Raw genomic sequence first — 19,959 nt, 5'->3', positions numbered from 1 at the left:
TCAGGAATGTTCCAGAATCATGGATCCAGCCCTGGGAATGCTCCAGAATCGTGGATCTGGCCCCGGGAATGTTCCAGGATCCCAGATTCAGGAATGTTCCAGAATCCTGGATCCACCCGCGAGAATGTTCCAGAATCCCGGATCTGGGAATGTTCCAGAATCCAGGATCCAGCCCAGGAATGTTCCAGATCCCAGATCCACCCTCAGAATGTTCAAGAATCCTGGATCTGGGAATGTTCCAGAATCCCGGATCCACCCTTGGGAACGTTCCGGAACCCCGGACCCACTGCCCCCCCCCGAGCACCGCCCGCCCTCCCGGATTCCCGGGATGCCCCGCCCCCCCCGGGAATGTTCGGGAATGTCCCGGGAATGCTCAGGAATGTTCGGGAACGCCCGGACCCCCCCCCAGCCCCCGGCCCCTCCCACTCCGGCCCTGGCCCCGCCCCCCGTGTTTGTATTTTTGTACCCCGTGTCCCCCCCGTGTCCCCGCCGTGTCCCCGCCGTGTCCCCGCCGTGTCCCCCCCTCGGTCACCGCTGGCAGAGCTCCGCCCCCCCCCCCCCGCATGTGTCTCCCCCGCTCCGCCGCCGCTAACGAGCAATTAATTATTAATTAATGAGTTAATTAATAAACGCCGCCGTCGCCACCACCACGGCCGCGCTCCGGCCATTGGGGAGGGGTGGGAAAATGAGGGGGTGGAATTTGGGGAGGGGGCGGAATTTGGGCGTGGGGGCGGCCCCAAGGGGGGTCCTGGAGCCCCCCCCCGTATCCAAAATGGGGTCCTGACCCCACCCCAGCATCCAAACTGGGTCTGGGGTCCCCCCAGTATCCAGAAGGGGGTCCTGGAATCCCCCCCACCCAACCCAAAATGGGGTCCTGACCCCACCCCAGCACCCCAAAAAGGGTCTGGGGTCCCCCCAACACCTATGGGGGGGTCCTGGAGCCCTCTCAACCCCCAAAAGGGGGTCCTGGAGCCCCCACCAAGGACCCAAAATAGGGGTCCCGACCCCCACCCCAGCACCCAAAGGGATTTTGACCCCCCCCAGGCCCAAAATTGGTTCGGACCCCCCCACTCATAAGGGGTCCCCCCCCACCCCCGGCGCGGCCCAAGCAGGAGGCGGGGGGGGAAAGGATCCCTTTAATTCCGGCTGTGGGGGGGGGTCCCTGCACCCCCCCGTGTCCCTGTCCCCCTCCCACCCGTGTCCGTGCACACGCGAGTGTCCCTGTCCCCTCCCGTGTCCCCTCCCGTGTCCCCTCCCCGTGTCCAGGTGTCCCCTCCAGGTGTGCACAGGTGCGGGGGGGGCCCGAGGGTGGCAGTGATTGTGGGGGGGGGTCTGCTCAGTGTCCCCAGTGTCACCTGCCCTGGGGACCCCCGGGGGTGGCAGTGATGGGGGGGGCACGCAGGGTGTCACTCAGTGTCCCCGGTGTCACCCAAGGGTGGCAGTGCGGGTTGGGGGGGCTGTGTGGCAGGTGTCATCTGCCCCGAGGTCCCCAGGGGGAGGGGACCTGCCCGTCAGAGTAAAATAAAATTAAATAAAATAAATAAAAAAATCCCAAAAGAATTCTGGGCGGCCCCAAAATCTTAGAAAACGGAATAAAAAAAATCTGCGCTGGCGTCCGGCGGCCACACCTGGGGACAAGGGACAGGGACAGCGCTGGGGACAGGGGAGGGGACACCCCTGTCACTGCGCCAGCAGGGCCACCTTGACCCTGGCACTGCCCCAGTGACATCCCAGTGACAACCCAGTGCCACCCCAGTGATGTCTCAGTGACATCCCAGTGTCCCTGTGCCATATCCCAGTGCCCCCCAGGTGTCCCAGTGCCACCCCAGTGTCCCAGCCTTGTGTCACACTGCCCCAGTCTGGTGTCCCAGTGCCACCCTCGTGTCCCAACACCATATCCCTGTGCCCTCCAATGTCCCAGTTCTGTGTCCCAGTGCCACCCTAGTGCCACAGTACCATGTCCCTGTGCCCTCCAATGTCCCAGCCCAGTGTCCCCAATGTCCCCTAGTGTTCCCAGGTGTCCCCAGTGCCCCAATGTCCCCAATGCCCCCAGTGCTCTCAGTGTCCCCAATGCTCCCCAATGCCCCCCAATGTCCCCAATGCCCCCAATGCCCTCAATGCCCCCAATGTCCCTCAGTGTCCCCAGTGCCCCCAATGTCCCCAATGCCCCCAGTGCTCTCAGTGTCCCCAATGCCCCCCAATGCCCCCCAATGCCCCCAATGCCCGCAGTGTCCCCAATGCCCCCAATGCCCCCAATGTCCCTCAGTGTCCCCAGTGCCCCCCAATGCCCCCCAATGCCCCCAGTGCCCTCAGTGTCCCCAATGCCCCCCAATGTCCCCAATGCCCCCAATGTCCCTCAGTGTCCCCAATGTCCCCAATGCCCCCAATGCCCTCAATGCCCCCAATGTCCCTCGGTGTCCCCAGTGCCCCCAATGTCCCCACTGTCTGCAGCACCCCCAATGTCCCCAGTGCCCCCCAGTGTCCCAGTGTCCCCAATGTCCCCAGTGCCCCCAGCCCCCCCAATGCCTCTAGTGCCCCCAATGCCCCCAATGTCCCCACTGTCTCCAGCACCCCCAGTGTCCCCAGTGCCCTTAGCACCCACAGTGTCCCCATTGTCCCCAATGCCCCCGGTGCCCCCAGTGTGTCCCCAGTGTCCCCAGGCCGTACCTAGTGGCCGCTGCCCGCGCTGTCCCCAGGCTCTATATGGGTCCCGTCCTCAGCCCGGCTGCGCCGCACGGCCCCGGGGGTCCCGGCCCGAGGGGTCCCCGCTTGGGGGGTCCCGGCCTGGGGGGTCCCGGCCCGAGGGGTCCCCGCTTGGGGGGTCCCATCTCCGGGGGTCCCTGTGGGTGCCACAGCACAGGGGTGACCTCAGCGCCACTCAGTGCCCCCCAGTGCCCCCCCCAGTGCCCCCCACTCACGGTGGCCGGGCGGGGCCGGGCCGGGGCTGTGCCGGTGCTCTGGCTCGGTGTCCCCGCCGCGGTGACAGCGGGCGGTGGCCGCCACCTCGTCGTCGTCGTCGCCGCCCTGCGCCTGCTTGCACAGGTGATGCTCCACCATCATCTGCAGCTCTGCCGGGCAGGGAGCGGCGCTGGGGGGGCGCGGGGGGGGCCCTGGTGACCGTCCCCACCCTCCCGGCGACACCGCCCGCGTGGCCTCGTGGTGGCCTCGTGGGGGCCTCGTGGTGGCGGGGACTGAGGCCAGTGTGGGGTGGGGACACCCAGCCACCCATAAACCACGGTGCTGGGGGGGCTGTCACCCCTCTGTGGTCCCCCCGTGTCCCCTCAAGGCCCTCTCGTGTTCCTCCGTGTCTCCCCATGTCCACTCGTGTCCCCCCCCGTGCCCCCCTCGTGTCCCCACCCGTGTCCCCCCGTGTCCCCTCAAGTCCCTCTCCTGTCACCCCCGTGTCACCCCATGTCCACTCATGTCTCCCCATGTCCCCTCATGTCCACTTGTGTCCCCCTGTGTCCCCTCGTGTCTCCTTATGTCCTCCCGTGTCCCCTCATGTCCTCCCATGTCCCCTTGCGTCCCCCCCTCATGTCCCCCCATGTCCCTCTCATGTCCCCTCATGTCCCACTCATGTCCCTCTCATGTCTCTGTGACCCCCCCGTGTCCCCCCATGTCCCCCATGTCCCCCTGTACCTTTCATGGTGGGGGTGCTGCGGGACACCTTCTTCCTCTGCCGGGGGGACATGGCCAGGCCGGACTGGCGTGGGGGACACGGGGGAGGCTCAGGGGGGCTCTCCCCACTTTGGGGGGGGGTCCCCTGGGGGTCCCCACAGCCCCCCTGGGCAGCGCCACCTACCTTCAGCAGGGGGTTGGGCAGCCGGTCCTCGTCGATCTCTGGGGGGGGCAGGAGGTCAATGAGGGGTGGGGGGGCTCATCCTGCACCCCCCGAGGTCAATGAGGGGTGGGGGGGCCCATCCCGAACCCCCCGAGGTCACTGGGTGTGGGGGGGCTCATCCCGAACCCCCCGAGGTCAATGAGGGGTGGGGGGGCTCATCCTGCACCCCCCGAGGTCAATGAGGGGTGGGGGGGCTCATCCTGCACCCCCCGAGGTCACTGGGTGTGGGGGGGCTCATCCTGCACCCCCCGAGGTCAATGAGGGTGGGGGGGCTCATCCTGCACCCCCCGAAGTCAATGAGGGTGGGGGGGCTCATCCTGCACCCCCCGAGGTCAATGAGGGGTGGGGGGGCTCATCCCGAACCCCCCGAGGTCAATGAGGGGTGGGGGGTCCATCCTGAACCCCCTGAGGTCACTGGGGGAGGGGGGGGGGCCGTCCTGCACCCCCCAATGTCCACCCGGCCCCTCTGGGGGTCTCTGTGCCCCGGGGGTGTCATGGGGACAGTGCCACCACCCCCACCCCCACCATTGTCACACGGATTGGGGGCCCCACCCCCCATGAGTGGGGGTCCTGATATCAGGGAGGGGGGTCCTGGAATTTACGGGGGGGGGCTGAGCATCATGTGGGGGTCACTGAGCATTTTTGGGGGGGTCCCTCAGAAGGTGAAGGGGTCCCTGAGTCATTTTGGGGGTCCCTGAGTGCCATTAGGGGGTCCCTGAGCACGCTGGGGGGTGTCCTGAGCATATTTGGGGTCCCTGAGTGTCATTAAGGGGGTCCCTGAGCAGTTTGGGGGGTCCCTGGGTGGGCTGGGGCCGGGGGGGACGCGGGGACACCGCTGGGACCCACCTGGGGACGATTGGTCACTGCTCAGGACAAGGTTGGCCGGGGTCGGGCGGCGCCTCCGGATCTGGGGGGACACAAGAGAAAAGTGGGACCCCCAGATAGGAACTGGGACCCCCAGACTGGAACTGGGACCATCAGACATGAAACTGGGACCCCCAGACTGGAACTGGGACCCCTGAACAGGGAACTGGGACCCCCAGAGATAGAACTGGGACCCCCAGATAGGAACTGGGACCCGCAGAGATAGAACTGGGACCCCCAGACTGGAACTGGGACCCCCAGACTGGAACTGGGACCCCCAGATAGGAACTGGGACCATGAGACATGAAACTGGGACCCCTGAACAGGGAACTGGGACCCCCAGATAGGAACTGGGACCCCTGAACAGGGAACTGGGACCACCAGACTGGAACTGGGACCCCCAGAGATAGAACTGGGACCCCCAGACGTGCCCCACTGGCCCTGTGCCCACCGTGTCACTGTCCCCAGGGCAGTGGTGGCCCTGTGCCCACCGTGTCACCGTGCCCAGGGCGGTGGCGGCCCCGTGGGGACAGGAGCTGGACGGACACACGGACACACACGTGGCTTTTCCATCACGGAGCTAATTATACCCGGCGGCGGGAAACGCGTGGGGACAGACGTGGGGACAGACGTGGGGACAGACGTGGGGACAGACACGGGGACAGACACGGGGACAGACACGGGGACACCGGGCGGGCCCTGCCCTTCCTGTGCGGCCCTGCCCTTGCCCAAGGTCACCCGGAGCCGCTCCGGCCGCACGGCCGCTGCCCTTTGGTGGCCGCGGTGGGGACAGCGGGGCCGTGGGGACAATGGGGACAATGGGGACGGCAGCGGTGACAGTGGGGACGGCGGCGGTGACAATGGGGACGGCGGCGGTGACAATGGGGACAGGCCGACCCCGCGCCCCCTTTCCCCGCTGACCCAGTAACTGAGCGCCTCCCACACGCGGCTTTCCCAGCGAGGATTCCCTAATGAGGCGGGCTGCCTAATGAGATGCTGATGAGATGCTAATGAGGCGGGCGAGCGGCCGGGAGCCCCCCCCGCCCCTCCCGGCCCCTGCCCCCCCCCCCCCGGCCCCAGCGCATCCTCCCGTGCCGGCCCCGTTGCCATGGAAACGCGGCTGGATGTGAACCGGGATTAACGGGAACCGGGAATCGCCGCCGACCCCCCCGAGCCCCCCAATTCGGGATCGGGGTCCCCTCAGCCCCCCGCGACGGGGCTGGGCGGGTTTGGGGTCCCCCCCCAAGCCCCCGCAGCTCCGGGAGGGACCCCGAGAATCCGCGACCCCCCCCCCCCGGGACGCCGCAGCCCCTCCGGAGCCTCCCGAGGGTGCGGGGCGAGGCCGAGCCCCCCCCGTGCGACCCCCGGGGCGGGGATGGGGAGGGGGCAGCGGTGGCACCTGCTCAAGGTGACCCGGGTGGGGCCGGGACCCCCGGCTGAGCCCCCCGCCCTCATTCCGGGGGGATCCCGGGGCGGGGATGCGCTGGTCCTACCCCCCCCACGCTCCTTCCTTCCCTCCCTCCTCCTCCTCCTCCTCCTCCTCCTCCATCCCCCATCCCTCCATCCCCGCTCCCTCCCGCCGCTATTTTTAGATCAATCTCCAGCATCGATTAAGGAGCGCGGCGGATCCGGGGGCGGCCGGGACGGGGCCGATACCGGGAGAGGGCACCGGGCACCGGGAGCGGGCACCGGGAGCGGGCACAGGGTGGTACCGGGAGGGGCCCGGCCCGGCCCGGCTTGAATCGGCCGGGCAAAACCCACCCGGGATGGTCCCCGAGGCCTCGGGGGGACTTGGGGACACGGGCAGAGGGGCAGGACAAAGGCCTGGGCTGGGCCTGGCACTCAGGGGGGCAAATAGGGGGCAAAAAGGGGGGAAACAGAGGAGAAAACAGGGGGCAAATAAGGGGGAAAATAGGGGAGAAACAGGGGGAAAATAGGGGGGCAAATAGGGGGCAAATAAGGGGGAAAATAGGGGACAAATAGGGGGGCAAACAGGGGGGAAATGGGGGGCAAACAGGGGGGGAACTAGGGGCAAATAGGGCGCAAACGGGGGAAAATAGGGGGCAAATATGGGGGCAAACAGGGGGGAAAACGGGGGGGAAGCAGGGGGGAAAACAAGAGGGGAACAGGGGGGAAACGGGGGCAAACAGGGGGCGAAGAGGGGGGCAAACAGGGGGGCAAACAGGGGGCGAAGAGGGGGAAACAGGGGGGAGAACAAGAGGGAAACAGGGGGGGCTCGGCTGGGCTGGGGGTCAGGGGCTGCCGGCTGTGGGGGGACACGGGGGGCACAAGGTCCTTGGGGAGGGTGGGGCTGGGCGGATTTGGGGACAACCCCGCAGGACACGGGGACACCGCGGTGCCACACGGAGAGGGTGGCACGGCGAGCCCCCCTCACTGCGAGGGGCACCCCAGAAAGACGAGCAGGGAGGGGACATCGTTGGTGTCACCTGCTGCCACCGCACGGGGCCGGGGTCACCCCCACCCACCCCTGAGAGGCGCCGGGTGAGACCCCCGGGAGGGGAAACTGAGGCAGGGCAGGGCAGGGGGTGCCCGGGGCTGGGCAGTGCCCGAGGGGACGGGGACGGGGCTGGGGGTGCCCCTTGATGGGTGCTGGGGGGCTCGTGCCCCCTCCCCGCTCTCCCTTTCCCTCCTGGGGACCCCCCAAACTCTCCCCCTCCATCCTGGGGACCCCCCAAACTCTCCCCCTCCATCCTGGGGACCCCCAGCTCTGCTCCTCCATCCTGGGGACCCCCGAACTCTCCCCGTCCATCCTGGGGACCCCACGCTGCTGCCCCCGAGCCGCGTGGTGCCCCCACATGGGCACATTCGGTGACATCGCCCCCTCTCCATTGGCACCGGGGGGCTCCTGGCCCCCCACCCCCAGGACCCCCGGCTGGGGGGGCACGGCAGGGACCCCCCCTCTTCTCCTCACCCCCTTCAAGCCGCCGTGAGCGATGTGGGGCCGAGGGGTCCCCGCTGACCCCCGGGGAGGTGGCAGGAGGGGCTGGGGGTCCCCGGCCGTGTCCCCGCGGGGTCACCCCGAGCGCGGGGCCGTGCTGGGACCGGCCCTGACCGGAGAAGGGCCTGGGGGGTCCCGGAGGGTCCCGGGGCTCCCGGGGGTCCCGGTGGCGTCGCGCAGAGCGGGCACATGGCCCTGGCACCGTCCCCCCGCCGCCCCACGGCCCCGCGGGGACAGCGGCGGGTGGCCCCGGCACCGGGGGCCGCTCCCTCGTGTCGCCGCTGTCCCCGCGTCACCCCCGGCCTGGCGGTGCCACCCTCGGCCGGGCCGTGATCCCCGGAGCCGCCCGGAGCCCCCCGGAGCCCCCCGGAGCCCCCCGGAGCCCCCCCGGCTCGCTGCTCCGCGCGGCCCCGCGGCCCCCCCGTGTCCCCCCGGTGTTCCCCCGGTGTCCCCCCGGTGTCCCCGCGGTGTCCCCGCACCTGCTCGGCCGCCTCCGGGTCCAGGTGCGGCTCCAGCAGCGGGACCGTGAACTGGATCTTGCGGGGGCTGTTGGGCTCCATCGCGGGCGCGGCGGCTCCGGCGGCTCCGGCGGCTCCGAGCGGCCCCGCCCCGGCCCCGCCCCGGCCCCGCCCCGGCCCCGCCCCGAGGAGGCCACGCCTCGCCCCGGGCCCCGCGCGCGGGACGCGGGGATGGACAACGGGACACGGGGACGGGGCTTGGGACACCGGGACGGACACGGGGACAGACACAGGGACAGACACAGGGACACGGGGACAGACACGGGGACAGGCACAGGGACACGGGGACAGACACGGGGACATGAGGAGAGACAGAGGGACATGAGGAGGGACACACGGACAGAGTCAGGAGAGTGGGACAGACACAGGGACACTGGGACAGACACAGGGACAGACAGACACAGGGACACGAGGAGGGACACAGGGACGCACGCATGGACGGACCCTGGGACACGGGGACAGACAAACAGACACAAGGATGGATTCCAGGCTGCAGGGACAGACGTGCGGACAGAGCCAAGATGAGGGGACAGACTAGAGAGAGACACGGGGACAGACACAGGGACACAGGACTGGATACAGGGAGAGAGCTGGGACAGGAGGACAGACACACGGATGGACCCTGGGACACAGGGACAGACAAACAAACACAAGGACAGACTCAGGGACACTGGGACAGATATGGGGGCATGAGGACGGACAAACAGGCCTTGGGACAGACACACAGACCGTGGGAGGGACATGGGACAGGGACAGGGACAGCAATGGGACAGGGACAGGGACAGCAATGGGACAGGGACAGGGACAGGGACAGGGACAGGGACAGGGACAGGGACAGGATCCCCCCCCCAGCACCAGGACAAGGGGACAAGGCCAGCGCTTGGGGACCGTCCCAGCAGAGCCTGGACACCCCAAAACCCCCAAAAAGGCCAATTTAGGACAGGGTGGGCTGGGGGCATCCCCAACCCTCTTTCCTGGTGAGGAGAGCAGGGGGTGTCCCCACAGCCCCATGTCCCCCCCTCCAAGTGACACTCCCAGGGCTTTGGGGGGGTTTGGGGCATGGGGCCGGGTGGGGGGCGAGGCTGTGGGACTGGGGAGGTTCTGGGCCAGGGAATTCAGGGCTGGGGGGTTATGAGTTCGGGGCCGGGGGGGTTCCGAGCCGGGGGCGTTCGGGGCTGGGGGGTTCTGGGCATGGGGCCGGGGGGGGTCCGGGCCGGGGGCGTTCGGGGCCGGGGGGTTTCGGGTGTGGGACTGGGAGGGTTTCTGGGCCGGGGGGTTGTGAGTTCGGGGCCGGGGCTGTTGGGGCCGGGGGGTTTCGGGGCCGGGGAGGTTCGGGGTTCGGGGCCGGGGGGGTTGTGACTGCGGGGCTGGGGTGTTTCGGGTCCGGGGTTTTCGGGGCAGGGGGGGTTCGCGGTTGGGTCCGGGGGCGTTTCGGGCCCGGCGCCCCCCCCGGCGCAGCCCTGAGCGCGTGTCCCATCACTTATTCATGGAGCCGGAGCCCGGGCGGCTGCCGGGATCCGCCGGCAGGAATCCGCTAAGTAGGTCAGGCGGGGGGGGGCCCCGGGGGGGCCGCCCGAGCCCCGCTCTGCCCCCCCCCGCCAGCCCCGGGGGTCCCGAGGGGGCACCGGGGCAACCCCCGGGTGCCGGGGGTCCGATAAAGGTGATGCTGGTTTTGGGGAGGGGGGAGGCAAATGAACCCCCCCCTCAAAGTCCGGCGTGACGCCCCCAGCCCCATCCCGGGGCTCGCAGGGAATTTTGGGTGGGAGAGACCCCCCACAACCCCCCCTCAGCCCCCCTGAGGGAACGGGAATGGGGTGAGGGGGTACCGGGGGGGTTGTGCTGAACCGGGACCCCCCCCGCCCGAGGCTGCCAATGGCCACGCCCTGGTGGCACCGCGGGTCCCTCGGCCGTGCTTGGGTGACAGCCTTGGGGACAGCCTTGGGGACAGCTTTGGGACACCCTTGGGACACCGTTGGGACACCTTTAGAGACATCCCTGGAGGCATCCTTTGGGACATCCTTGGGGCACCTTCAGGGACATCCCTGAGGACATCCCTGGGGATATCATTGGGGACATCCTTTGGGACATCCTTGGGACCCCCTTGGGGACATTCTTGGGGCCAGCCGTGTCCGAGATGTGACGGCGGGGACAGGACGGGGCCGTTCTCCTGCTCCCAGCCCGGAGCGGGGCTGGTGAGGGGCGAGGCCGGAGGGATCTGTCCAGGGTGGTGTCTGTCCTTCCTGGGAACATGTCTGTCCGTCCTGGGGGATCTGTCCATCCTTCCAGGGCTATTCCCATCCTCCCCAGGAATATTTCCATCCTTACCAGAGGCATTGCTGTCCTTCCAGAGCTCTTTCCATCCTTCCCAGAAATATTCCCGGTCTCCCCGGGGTTATTCCTGTTCTCCCATGGTTATTCCTGTTCTCCCAGGGTTATTCCCGTTCTCCCAGGGTTATTCCCGCCCTCCCCGGGGTTATTCCTGTTCTCCCCGGGGTTATTCCCGTTCTCCCAGGGATGTTCCCGGTCTCCCCGGGGTTATTCCTGTTCTCCCCGGGGTTATTCCCGTTCTCCCAGGGATGTTCCCGGTCTCCCCGGGGTTATTCCCGTTCTCCCAGGGTTATTCCCGTTCTCCCCGGGGTTATTCCCGTTCTCCCAGAGATGTTCCCGTTCTCCCCAGGGATGTTCCCGTCCCCCCCCCTCCCCGGTTCCTCCCCCCGTTCCCGGCCCGGCCTGAAGGATCGCTTAATTCGGGGCTTTATCCACTTTAAACACTCCCGGGCTAAAAATATCCCGAGGCGCGGGCGCGGCGCTGCCGGCCCGGAGCTGCTGGAGCTGCTTTGCCTTTTTTGACGGGATCGGGATCGCGGCTGGGGCAGCGCTCGGGTCACCGTCACTGTCACCGTCACTGTCACGGGTGGCACCCGAGCCTCGGGGACGCGGCCCTGGGGACCGGCTGAGGTACTGGGGTGTGCGGGTGCTGGGGATTCCAGATTCTGGGGATTCCAGATTCTGGGGATTTCTGATCCTGGGGATTCCAGATTCTGGGAATTCCAGATCCTGGGGATTCCAAATCCTGGGGATTCCAGATCCTGGGGATTCCAGATTCTGGAGGTTCCAGATCCTGGGGATTTCTGATCCTGGGGATTCCAGATCCGGGGGATTTCAGATCCTGCGAATTCTAGATCCTGCGAATTCCAGATCCTGGGTATTTCTGATCCTGGGGATTCCAGATCCTGGAGATTCCAGATCCTGGAGATTCCAGATCCTGGGAATTTCTGATCCTGGAGATTCCAAATCCTGGGGTTTCCACATTCTGGAGATTCCAGATTCTGGAGATTCCAGATTCTGGGGATTCCTGATCCTGGAGATTCCTGGTCCTGGGGATTCCAGATTCTGGAGATTTCTGATCCTGGGAATTCCAGATTCTGGAGATTCCAGAGTGTGGGGATTCCTGATCCTGGGCATTCCAGATCTTGGGGATTCCAAATCCTGAGGATTCCAGTTCCTGGAGATTCTCGATTATGGGGGAATCCAACTCTTGGGGTCCCCAAATCCTAGGAATTCTGGCTCCTGGGAATTTCAGCTCCAGGGAATTCCAGCTCCTGGAGATCCCAGCTTGTTGAGATTCCAGCTCCTGGTAATTCCAGCTCCTTGGGCACCCATTGGAATGGAAGAGGGGCCAGGGCTGGCGCCTCAGTGGCCGTGAGGTGAGTGCCGTGCCCACGCTGGGGGTGTCCCCGTCACCCTGTGCTGTCCCCACGCTGGGGGTGTCCCCGTCACCCTGTGCTGCCCCCCTTGGAAAACAACCGCCAGGGAAAGCCCCTCCTTGTCCTCCCCCAAACCCGGAGTGGGTTCACCATCACCCCCTTCCCTTGGGAAGGTCGGGGACCCTTTGGGAAAGTTTGGGATATCTTGGGACAATCAGGGACATTTTGGGAAGGTTGGGGACACCTTGGGAAGGTTGGGGACCCTAAAGGAAGGTTGGGGACCCTAAAGGAAGGTTGAGGACCATTTGGGAAAACTTGTGACCCTTTGGGAAAGTTGGGGACACCTTGAGACAATCAGGGACTCTTTGGGAATATTGGGGACATCTTGGGAGGGTTGGGGACCCTTTGGGAAGGTTGGGACACTTCAGGAAGATCAGGGACCCTTTGGGAAGGTTGGGACACCTTGGGGAGGTTGGAGACTCTCCGGGAAGAAGATCAGGGGCCCTTTGGGAAGGTTGGGGACCCTTTGGGAGGGTTGGGGACACCTTGGGACAATCAGGGACCCTTTGGGAAGGTTGGAGACTCTTTGGGAAGATCAGAGGCCCTTTAGGAAGATTAGGGACCCTTTGGGAGGGTTGGGGACACCTTGGGACAATCAGGGACACCTTGGGACAATCAGGGACCCTTTGGGAAGACCAGAGACCCCCTCAGGAGGGCCGGGGACTCCTCGGGCGGTGCCAGGGGGTGCCCGGGCTGCCCTCAGGAGCTTTTCCCACGGCGCTGGCGGATGTGGGGCGACGTTTGAGATCTGGGCTGTTGATTTTTTTTTTTTAATTTCCTCTTCCAAGCCGATGAGTTTCCTCCCGCTGCGCTGACGACGGATGGGGGCCGGGCGGGGCCGGGGGGGGCAGGAGGAGGCGGCGGCGGCTGCCCACGGGGCCTGGAGGGGCACGGGGAGGTGCCCACGCACCCCTGGAACCGGTCAGTGTGAGGGGTGTGGGACAGGGGATTTGGGATGGGCACAGGGAGCTGCCCGTGCACCCCTGGAAAGGGTCAGTGTGAGGGGGCTGGGATTTGGGGATTTGGGATTTGGGGTTTGGGATTTGGGGATTTGGGATGGGCACAGGGAGGTGCCCACACACCCCTGGAGCCAGTCAGTGCTGAGTGGTTTGAGATATTGGGGATTTGGGATTGGGGATTTGGGGATTTGGGATTGAGGAATTTGGGATTTGGGGATTTGGGATGGGGGAGAGCTGCCCACCCATCCCTGGAGCGGGTCAGTGCTGAGGGGGCTGGGATTTGGGATTTTGGCATTTGGGGATTTGGGGATTTTGGGATTTGGGGAGCTGCCCACCCACTGCCCCAAGCCCACCCCAGGATGTCCCAAGCCCACCCTGTCCCTGCCCGTGGAACCCCCGGTCCCTCACATCCCTCCTGCCCCCCAGGGACCCCCCCGGCCATGGAGGGACCCTCGGTGCTTGGGCCCTGCTCGTGGCAGAGGCGCCGCGCGTGGGCCCGGCACAGCCGGGGCTGCTGCAGCCCCGAGGGCGAGCGGGACCAGGAGGAGGAGGAAGAGGAGGAGGAGGAGGAGGAGGAAGAGGAGGAGGAGGCGGCGGCCGCTGTCCCCTGGGAGCCACCAGAGCCGGACCGCGCTGTCCTGGAAGGTCAGGGCCACCTTGGGGTGGGGGGGACCCTGGGCTGGGTCCCCTCAGGGCCTTTGTGTCCCCTGGGCTGTGTCCCCTCCCTGTGTCCCCTCCCTGTGTCCCCTCACTGCTCTGTGTCCCCCCAGGACGTCTCTGCTGCAGGGTCCGGACGCGGCTGCAGGACTGCGGGTGAGGGGGGACACTGGGGGGTCACTGGGGGTCACAGCCCCTCCCTGGGTATTTGGGGAGGGGGCGAGGCTCTGGCTTGGAGCTGCACATGGTGGGGGTGGGACAGACACCGCGATGTCCCCAGGGCTGTGGGGTGGTGGCACCGTCCCCCTGCACCGCCTTGGGGGTCTCACGGGGGTCTGGGGTCCCTGTGGTTGGGGATGTGCTGAGGAGACCCAGTGTCCCTTCCAGTGTCCCCTCCGGTGTCCCCTCTCTTGTCCCCTTCCCGCACAGGGCTCTGCAGGACCGGCACGTGAGCCCTGGTGACAGCACGGCCTCCGGTGTCCCCTCCGGTGTCCCCAGCAGCTCCAGGTAGGGTCGGGGCTCTCGAGGGATCGATGCCACCCCGGTGTCCCCACTTGGGGGATCGGTGTCACCCTGGTGTCGCCAGTCGGGGGATCGGTGTCCCCCCCGGTGTCACCCCGTGGGGAATCGGTGTCCCCCCGGTGTCCCCTGGCGGGGCTGAGGCGGCGCTGTCGCTGTCCCCTCTCCCGCAGCGTGGCCGCGGTGCTGGCCTGGTGGCACTCGCAGTCTGACGCCGAGGAGATCCTGCTCGCCCTGGGCTTCGTGGGCAGCGAGCCGGGGGCGGCGTCGCGGGTCCCCCCCCGCTTCTTCTCGGGCCCGTCCCGCGCCAGCGGCATCGACCTCGGGCTCTTCCTGCGGGCCCAGGCGCGGCGCCTGCAGCTGGAGGATCCGGGCCTGCGGCTGGCCAGTGCGTGACACGCTGTCCCCAGTGTCCCCAATGTCCCCCTGTCCCCGCTGTCCCCTTCAGGGGCCCTTGGAAGGGGATGGGAAACGCTCCCGTGCCTCAGTTTCCTCGGGCGGGAATTGGGGATCACCCCGAAGCCCTTGAGCTGTGCACCAGCTGCTCCTATCAGCAGTGGGAAATGGCTGCTGTGCCTCAGTTTCCCCGGGCGGGAATCGGGGATCCCCCCGAGCCCCCCGAGCTGTGGGGTGGGACTCACTACCCGCTGCTATCAGCAGTGGGAAATGGCTGCCGTGCCTCAGTTTCCCCGGGCGGGAATCGGGGATCCCCCCGAGCCCCCCGAGCTGTGCACTAACTGCTCCCATCGGGGTGGGAAATGGCTGCGGTGCCTCAGTTTCCCCAGGCAGGAGCTGTGGGGACCCTCCCAGTCCCCCCTCCTTTGCCCCCTGAGCCCCCGATGTCGCCCCCAGGTCGCTTCCAGCAGTTCCAGGCCCTGGCCGCCACGGCCGACGCTTTCTTCTGCCTCTACTCGCACGTGTCGCGGACCCCCCTGCAGCGCATCGCCCCCGCCCCGCCCTGTCGCGACATCCCCGACAGCGCCGGGCGGCGCCTGAAGCGCGCGGTGTCCTCGCTGTGCCTCTACACGGGGAGGGGACACGGCGGTGACACCCCCCGGGGGGAGACCCCCGGCCCGGGCGGGACCCCCGAGGGCTGGCGAGGGGACGGCGACACGGACACGGTGTGCCCGAGGCCACCCCGAGCGGGGACAGCTTGGGGACACCCCGAGCGCTGCTGTCCCCACGGCCGGGGGGTCTGGGGGCGCGGGGGGGGACTCAGGGGACCCTCGGGGCGATGTCACCGCGTCCTGCAGGGGGGCGGGCACTGCCCAGAGACCCCCGGGGCTGCGACCCCCGGGCCAGCCCGGCCTCGGCTCTCGGTGTCACCCGGGGGACACCGCGAGGGCCGGGGGACACCGCGCTGGGAGGGTCCCCGAGCCCCCCGAGCCCCCCGAGCCCCCCGGAGCGGCTGAGTCCTTCGAGCTGGAGGAGGTGAGGAGGAGGAGGAGGAGGAGGAGGATGAGGATGAGGATGAGGATGAGGGGGAGGATGAGGATGAGGATGGGGGAGAGGATGAAGATGAGGATGAGGATGAGGAAGAGGAAGAGGAAGAGGATGAGGAAGAGGAAGAGGAAGAGGAAGAGGAAGAGGAAGAGGAAGAGGAAGAGGAAGAGGACGAGGACGAGGAGGATGAGGATGAGGATGAGGATGAGGATGAGGACGAGGACGAGGACGAGGACGAGGAGGATGAGGATGAGGATGAGGATGAGGATGAGGATGAGGATGAGGATGAGGATGGGGGGATGAGGATGAGGATGAGGATGAGGATGAGGATGAGGAGGATGAGGATGAGGATGAGGATGAAGATGAGGATGAGGATGAGGATGAGGGGGAGGATGAGGATGAGGATGGGGGAGAGGATGAAGGTGAGGATGAGGATGAGGATGAGGATGAGGATGAGGATGGGGGGATGAGGATGAGGATGAGGATGAGGAGGATGAGGATGAAGATGAGGATGAGGATGAGGATGAGGGGGAGGATGAGGATGAGGATGAGGATGAGGGGGAGGATGAGGATGATGAGGAGGGGAGGAAGGCCCCCGCGGCCGGCGCGGGGAAGGAGCTGGAGCGGGAAATGTCCCCGGAGCCCCTCAGGCTTTTAAGGTTTAAATGATTCAGAGCCGGGGCGGGGCCGGGGGCAGCGGGGTCACCTCCCCCCCCCCCCGGGCACGGCACGCACGGGCCCGGCCGGGTCACGCGTGGGGACACGAGGAGGGGCCACTGTCACCTTTGTCACGGCAGCGGTGACAGCTGAGCCCCGCAGCCACCCCCGCAGGTGCCGAGCGAGGAGGAGGAGGATGACGGTGATGACGAGGATGACGATGATGATGATGATGATGATGAGGATGATGATGATGATCCCGAGGAAGCCACCCGGTCCCCCCATCCCTTTATCAGGAGTGAGCTGGGGTCTCCCCCACCCTCCTGGGGGGCACGGGCTGCCCGGTGCCAGCGTGTCCTCCCCGTGTCCCTGCAATGTCCCCATTGTGTCCCTACTGTGTCCCCACTGTGTCTCCCCCATGTCCCCCCGTGTCCCAACCGTGTCCCCACCATGTCCCCACCATGTCCCCGCCATGTCCCCGCCATGTCCCCGCCATGTCCCTGCCATGTCCCCATTGTGTCCCCATCGTGTCCCCTCTGTGTCCCCCCCCGTGTCCTCACCGTGCCCCCCCCCGTGTCCCCACTGTGTCCCCCCCGTGTCCCCACTGTGTCCCCACCGTGTCCCCCTCGTGTCCCTGCCCTGTCCCCACCATGTCCCCTCATGTCCCCCCTGTCCCCGCAGGCTCCCTGCTCCACGGGCGCTCGGACAGCAGCGGCTTTGGGGAGGAGCCGCTCCCGACTCTGTGACCCGAGGCCACCTCAGGAGGACGTGTGACCTCAGCCGGGCGTCCCACGGACCTTTTGGACACGCGTGTGACACGTGTGCGTGTGCGGTGTGCGTGTGTGTGTGCGCACGTGTGGGTGTTTGGCACAGAAAAACCTCCGGACTCGGGATTTTGCCCCATTTTTTGTCCCTCCCTTGTCCCCCAGCCCTGTGGCTCGGGGCCTGCAGTGGGGACATGTCCCCAACCCTTGAGGATGTGTCCCCAACCGTCGGGGACATGTCTCCAACCCTCAGGGACGTGTCCCCAACCCTCGGGGACGTGTCCCCAACCCTTGGGGAGGTGTCCCCAACCCTCGGGGACGTGTCCCCAGCCCTAGGGGACATCACTTGCACTTTGGTTGGTTGCACTAGAGGGGAGTGGGGACCCAATAAAGTCCCCCAAGGGATGGCGGTGGCTGTGTCCTTGCTGGGGGGGGTGGGACCATCCCTGCCCGGGGACAGCTCCAGTGTCACCCCAGGGGCCACCACGGTCCCTTTGTGGCCTGGCTGTCGTGAAGGAGCCACCAGGGTCCCTTTGTCACTGGGCTGTCGTGAAGGAGCCACCAGGGTCCCTTTGTCCCCAGGCTGTCGCTGTCCCCGCCCTGGCCACCCCCGGGACCCTCGGTGTGCCAGGGCTGCAGCTCCTGGGAAAGGGAAATCCCGGGAGCACCAACAGCCCCGGGGCTTCCCCGTGGAGAGCGGCCAGGCCGGGATCAGCCGGGATTATCCCCGAGGCCCCTCCGGCACCGGGGCCGATCCCAGATCCCGGGGGGAGGCTCCATCCCACCTGGGCTGCATCCCCAAACCGGGGGAGGATGGTCCTGTCCCACCTGGGCTGCCCCAGGATGGACCTGGCTGCTCTGGGATTCACCCGGGACAGTGTGAGGGACCCCAGACTGGTGCCAGCCCCACCCCGGTTCCCATTCCCTGCCCTGGCTCTGCTCGGCTCCAGCTCGGACCAAAAATAAACCCGGGATTAGCAGGGAGAGCCTGGAGGGGCCGTGGGCACACCTGGGAGAGCCTCGGTGGGCAGAGCTGAGCTCTGGGACCACCCCAGTGCATGTCACCAACCTCTGGGGGTGCCACCAACCCCTGGGGATGTCACCAACCCCTGAGGGTGCCACCAACCCCTGGCAGATGTCACCAAGCCCTGGGGATGTCACTCAGCCCTGGTAGACATCACCAACCCCTGGGAATGCCACCAACCCCTGGCAGATGTCACCAACCCTTGGCAGATGTCACTCAGCCCTGGTAGACATCACCAACCCCTGGTGTATGTCACCAACCCCTGGCAGATGTCACCAACCCCTGAGGATGCCACCCATCCCTGGGGGATGTCACCAACCTCTGGGACACCCAGGGCCGGTCCCATCCCACCCGGAACCAGGCTGGGACAGGGTTGGCAGGGTTGGGGACACGCTGGGACATCTTCCTCCAGCTCTCCATGGAGGGATCAGCAGCTCCAGCACATTTCATGGACACCTCGGAGCCCGTGGTGCTTCCCAGGAGGGTTTTAGGGGGATTTTGGTGCCGTTTAGGATTAATTAATCTGCTGGGATGGGGAAGTTCTGGGTGCTGGAGCAGCACAAAGAGGTTCCTCTTGCCGTGAGGGCGTTTGGAGATTAATTAATTAATCCTCCCTGCTCCAGGATTCCAATTCCATGCTGAGGGCTCTGGCTCTGCCTCCCGGATCTGGCTGCCCCAAATCCCTGCCCGGGGCAGGGCTGGGCTCTCCTCACCCTCCTGTTCCCACCGGGAATGAACGGGGCTCTCTGAGCCACCAGGAACAGGCAGGAAGGTGGCACAAATCCTCCCTCGGGCGCTGGCACGATGGAAAGCACCCAGGATCCATCCCCCGGCTCGGCAGCCAAGAGGAAGGACGTGGCCAAGCCGTGGGAGCCGCTTCCCACGGGAGCAGGAGCTGCTGGGGGGGCAGGGAGGGAGTGGGGGGAGCCGTGTCCTACATTCGGGGCTGCCTTTGGTGCAGCGTGGTCTCCGCTCCCGCTGGCACCGCCACGTCCAGGCCCATCCAGCCCCGATTCCATCCCCACGGGCACCATGTCCTGCCCCACGCCTGTCCACAGCCATCCCCAATTCCATCCCCAATGCCATCCCCATTCACACCCAGTGCCATCCATCCCCATCCCTATTCCACATCCATCCCCAGTTCCATCCCCTCTCCATCCCCGTTCCTGTCCACATCCAGCCCCAATTTCACCCCCAATTCCGTCCCCATGGGCACCACATCCTGCCCCATCCCTGTCCACAGCCATCCCCTCTCCATCCCTGTTGCTGATCACATCCAGCCCCAATCCCATCCCCATCCACACTCATCCCCAATTCCATCCCCATCCACACTCATCCCCAATTCCATCCTCATGCCCAATCCCATTCCCAATTCCATGCCCATTCCCAGCCCCACCCGTCCCCAATCCCATCCTCAATTCCATCCCCATCCCCATCCCCAATCCCATTCCCAATTTCATGCACATCCAGCCCCATCCTTACCTCATCCATACCCAATCCCATCCCCAGTTCAATCCCCAATCCCATCCCCAATCCCATCCCCAATTCCATCCCCATTCCCATCCCCATTCCCAATTCCATCCCCCATCCCATTCCTCACCCCATTCCCACCCCACACCCACCCTGCAGGACCCGGAGCCTCTCCCAGGACACATCCCTGAATCCCTCATCCCTCAGAGCTGCCGCCAATCAATCAATCAATCAATCATTCCCTGAACTCCGCCTAAGCCTTTTCCCGAGCCGGGCTCAGCCGAGCGCGTCCCGCTGTGAGCGGGGCCGGCCTCGCTCGGCTGCTCCCGGCCCGGAGCCCGGCCCGGCCCCGGCCCCGCTCGGGAATTGTTCTCCAGCAGCGCCGGGGATGATTCATCCTCATTTCCCGTGGGGCAGACTCGGCCCGCCGTGTCCTGGCACAGACCCAGCCCATGGTCACTCTGTGTCCTGGCATGGACCCAGTCCGTGGTCACTTTGTGTCCTGGCACAGACCCAG

At 66.6% G+C, this 19,959-nt stretch overlaps 1 protein-coding gene across 2 annotated transcripts; it reads right to left on the bottom strand.

The window, feature by feature from the left end:
• Positions 1-1,266: 1,266 nt before the first annotated feature.
• On the bottom strand, positions 1,267-8,288 carry PPP1R1A (protein phosphatase 1 regulatory inhibitor subunit 1A). Of its 2 annotated transcripts, none has more exons than XM_058822221.1 (7): positions 8,144-8,288; positions 4,688-4,748; positions 3,803-3,840; positions 3,640-3,703; positions 2,919-3,068; positions 2,668-2,840; positions 1,267-1,653 (listed from the first exon to the last, which is right to left on the bottom strand). In XM_058822221.1, the coding sequence occupies exons 1-6, from the start codon at positions 8,222-8,224 to the stop codon at positions 2,668-2,670; spliced, it is 567 nt and encodes a 188-aa protein (XP_058678204.1). In that variant the 5' UTR covers positions 8,225-8,288; the 3' UTR covers positions 1,267-1,653. The 2 variants fall into 2 exon arrangements, with proteins under 2 accessions (XP_058678204.1, XP_058678203.1); XM_058822220.1 differs by having other exon boundaries at positions 1,267-1,628.
• Positions 8,289-19,959: the final 11,671 nt, after the last annotated feature.

Source organism: Ammospiza caudacuta, chromosome 31 (genome assembly GCF_027887145.1).
Source record: "Ammospiza caudacuta isolate bAmmCau1 chromosome 31, bAmmCau1.pri, whole genome shotgun sequence".
Lineage (NCBI taxonomy): Eukaryota > Metazoa > Chordata > Aves > Passeriformes > Passerellidae > Ammospiza > Ammospiza caudacuta.
This window is presented reverse-complemented; position numbering and strand designations above follow the sequence as displayed.

Coding starts and splice junctions, on each gene's coding strand:
- PPP1R1A (XM_058822221.1), bottom strand. CDS start 8,224: ATGGAGCCCAACAGCCCCCGCAAGATCCAGTTCACGGTCCCGCTGCTG. Junction 4,749..8,143: donor ACCCGGAGGCGGCCGAGCAG/GTGCGGGGACAC, acceptor GTGTCCCCCCAG/ATCCGGAGGCGCCGCCCGAC. Junction 3,704..3,802: donor TGCCCAACCCCCTGCTGAAG/GTAGGTGGCGCT, acceptor CCCCCACGCCAG/TCCGGCCTGGCCATGTCCCC.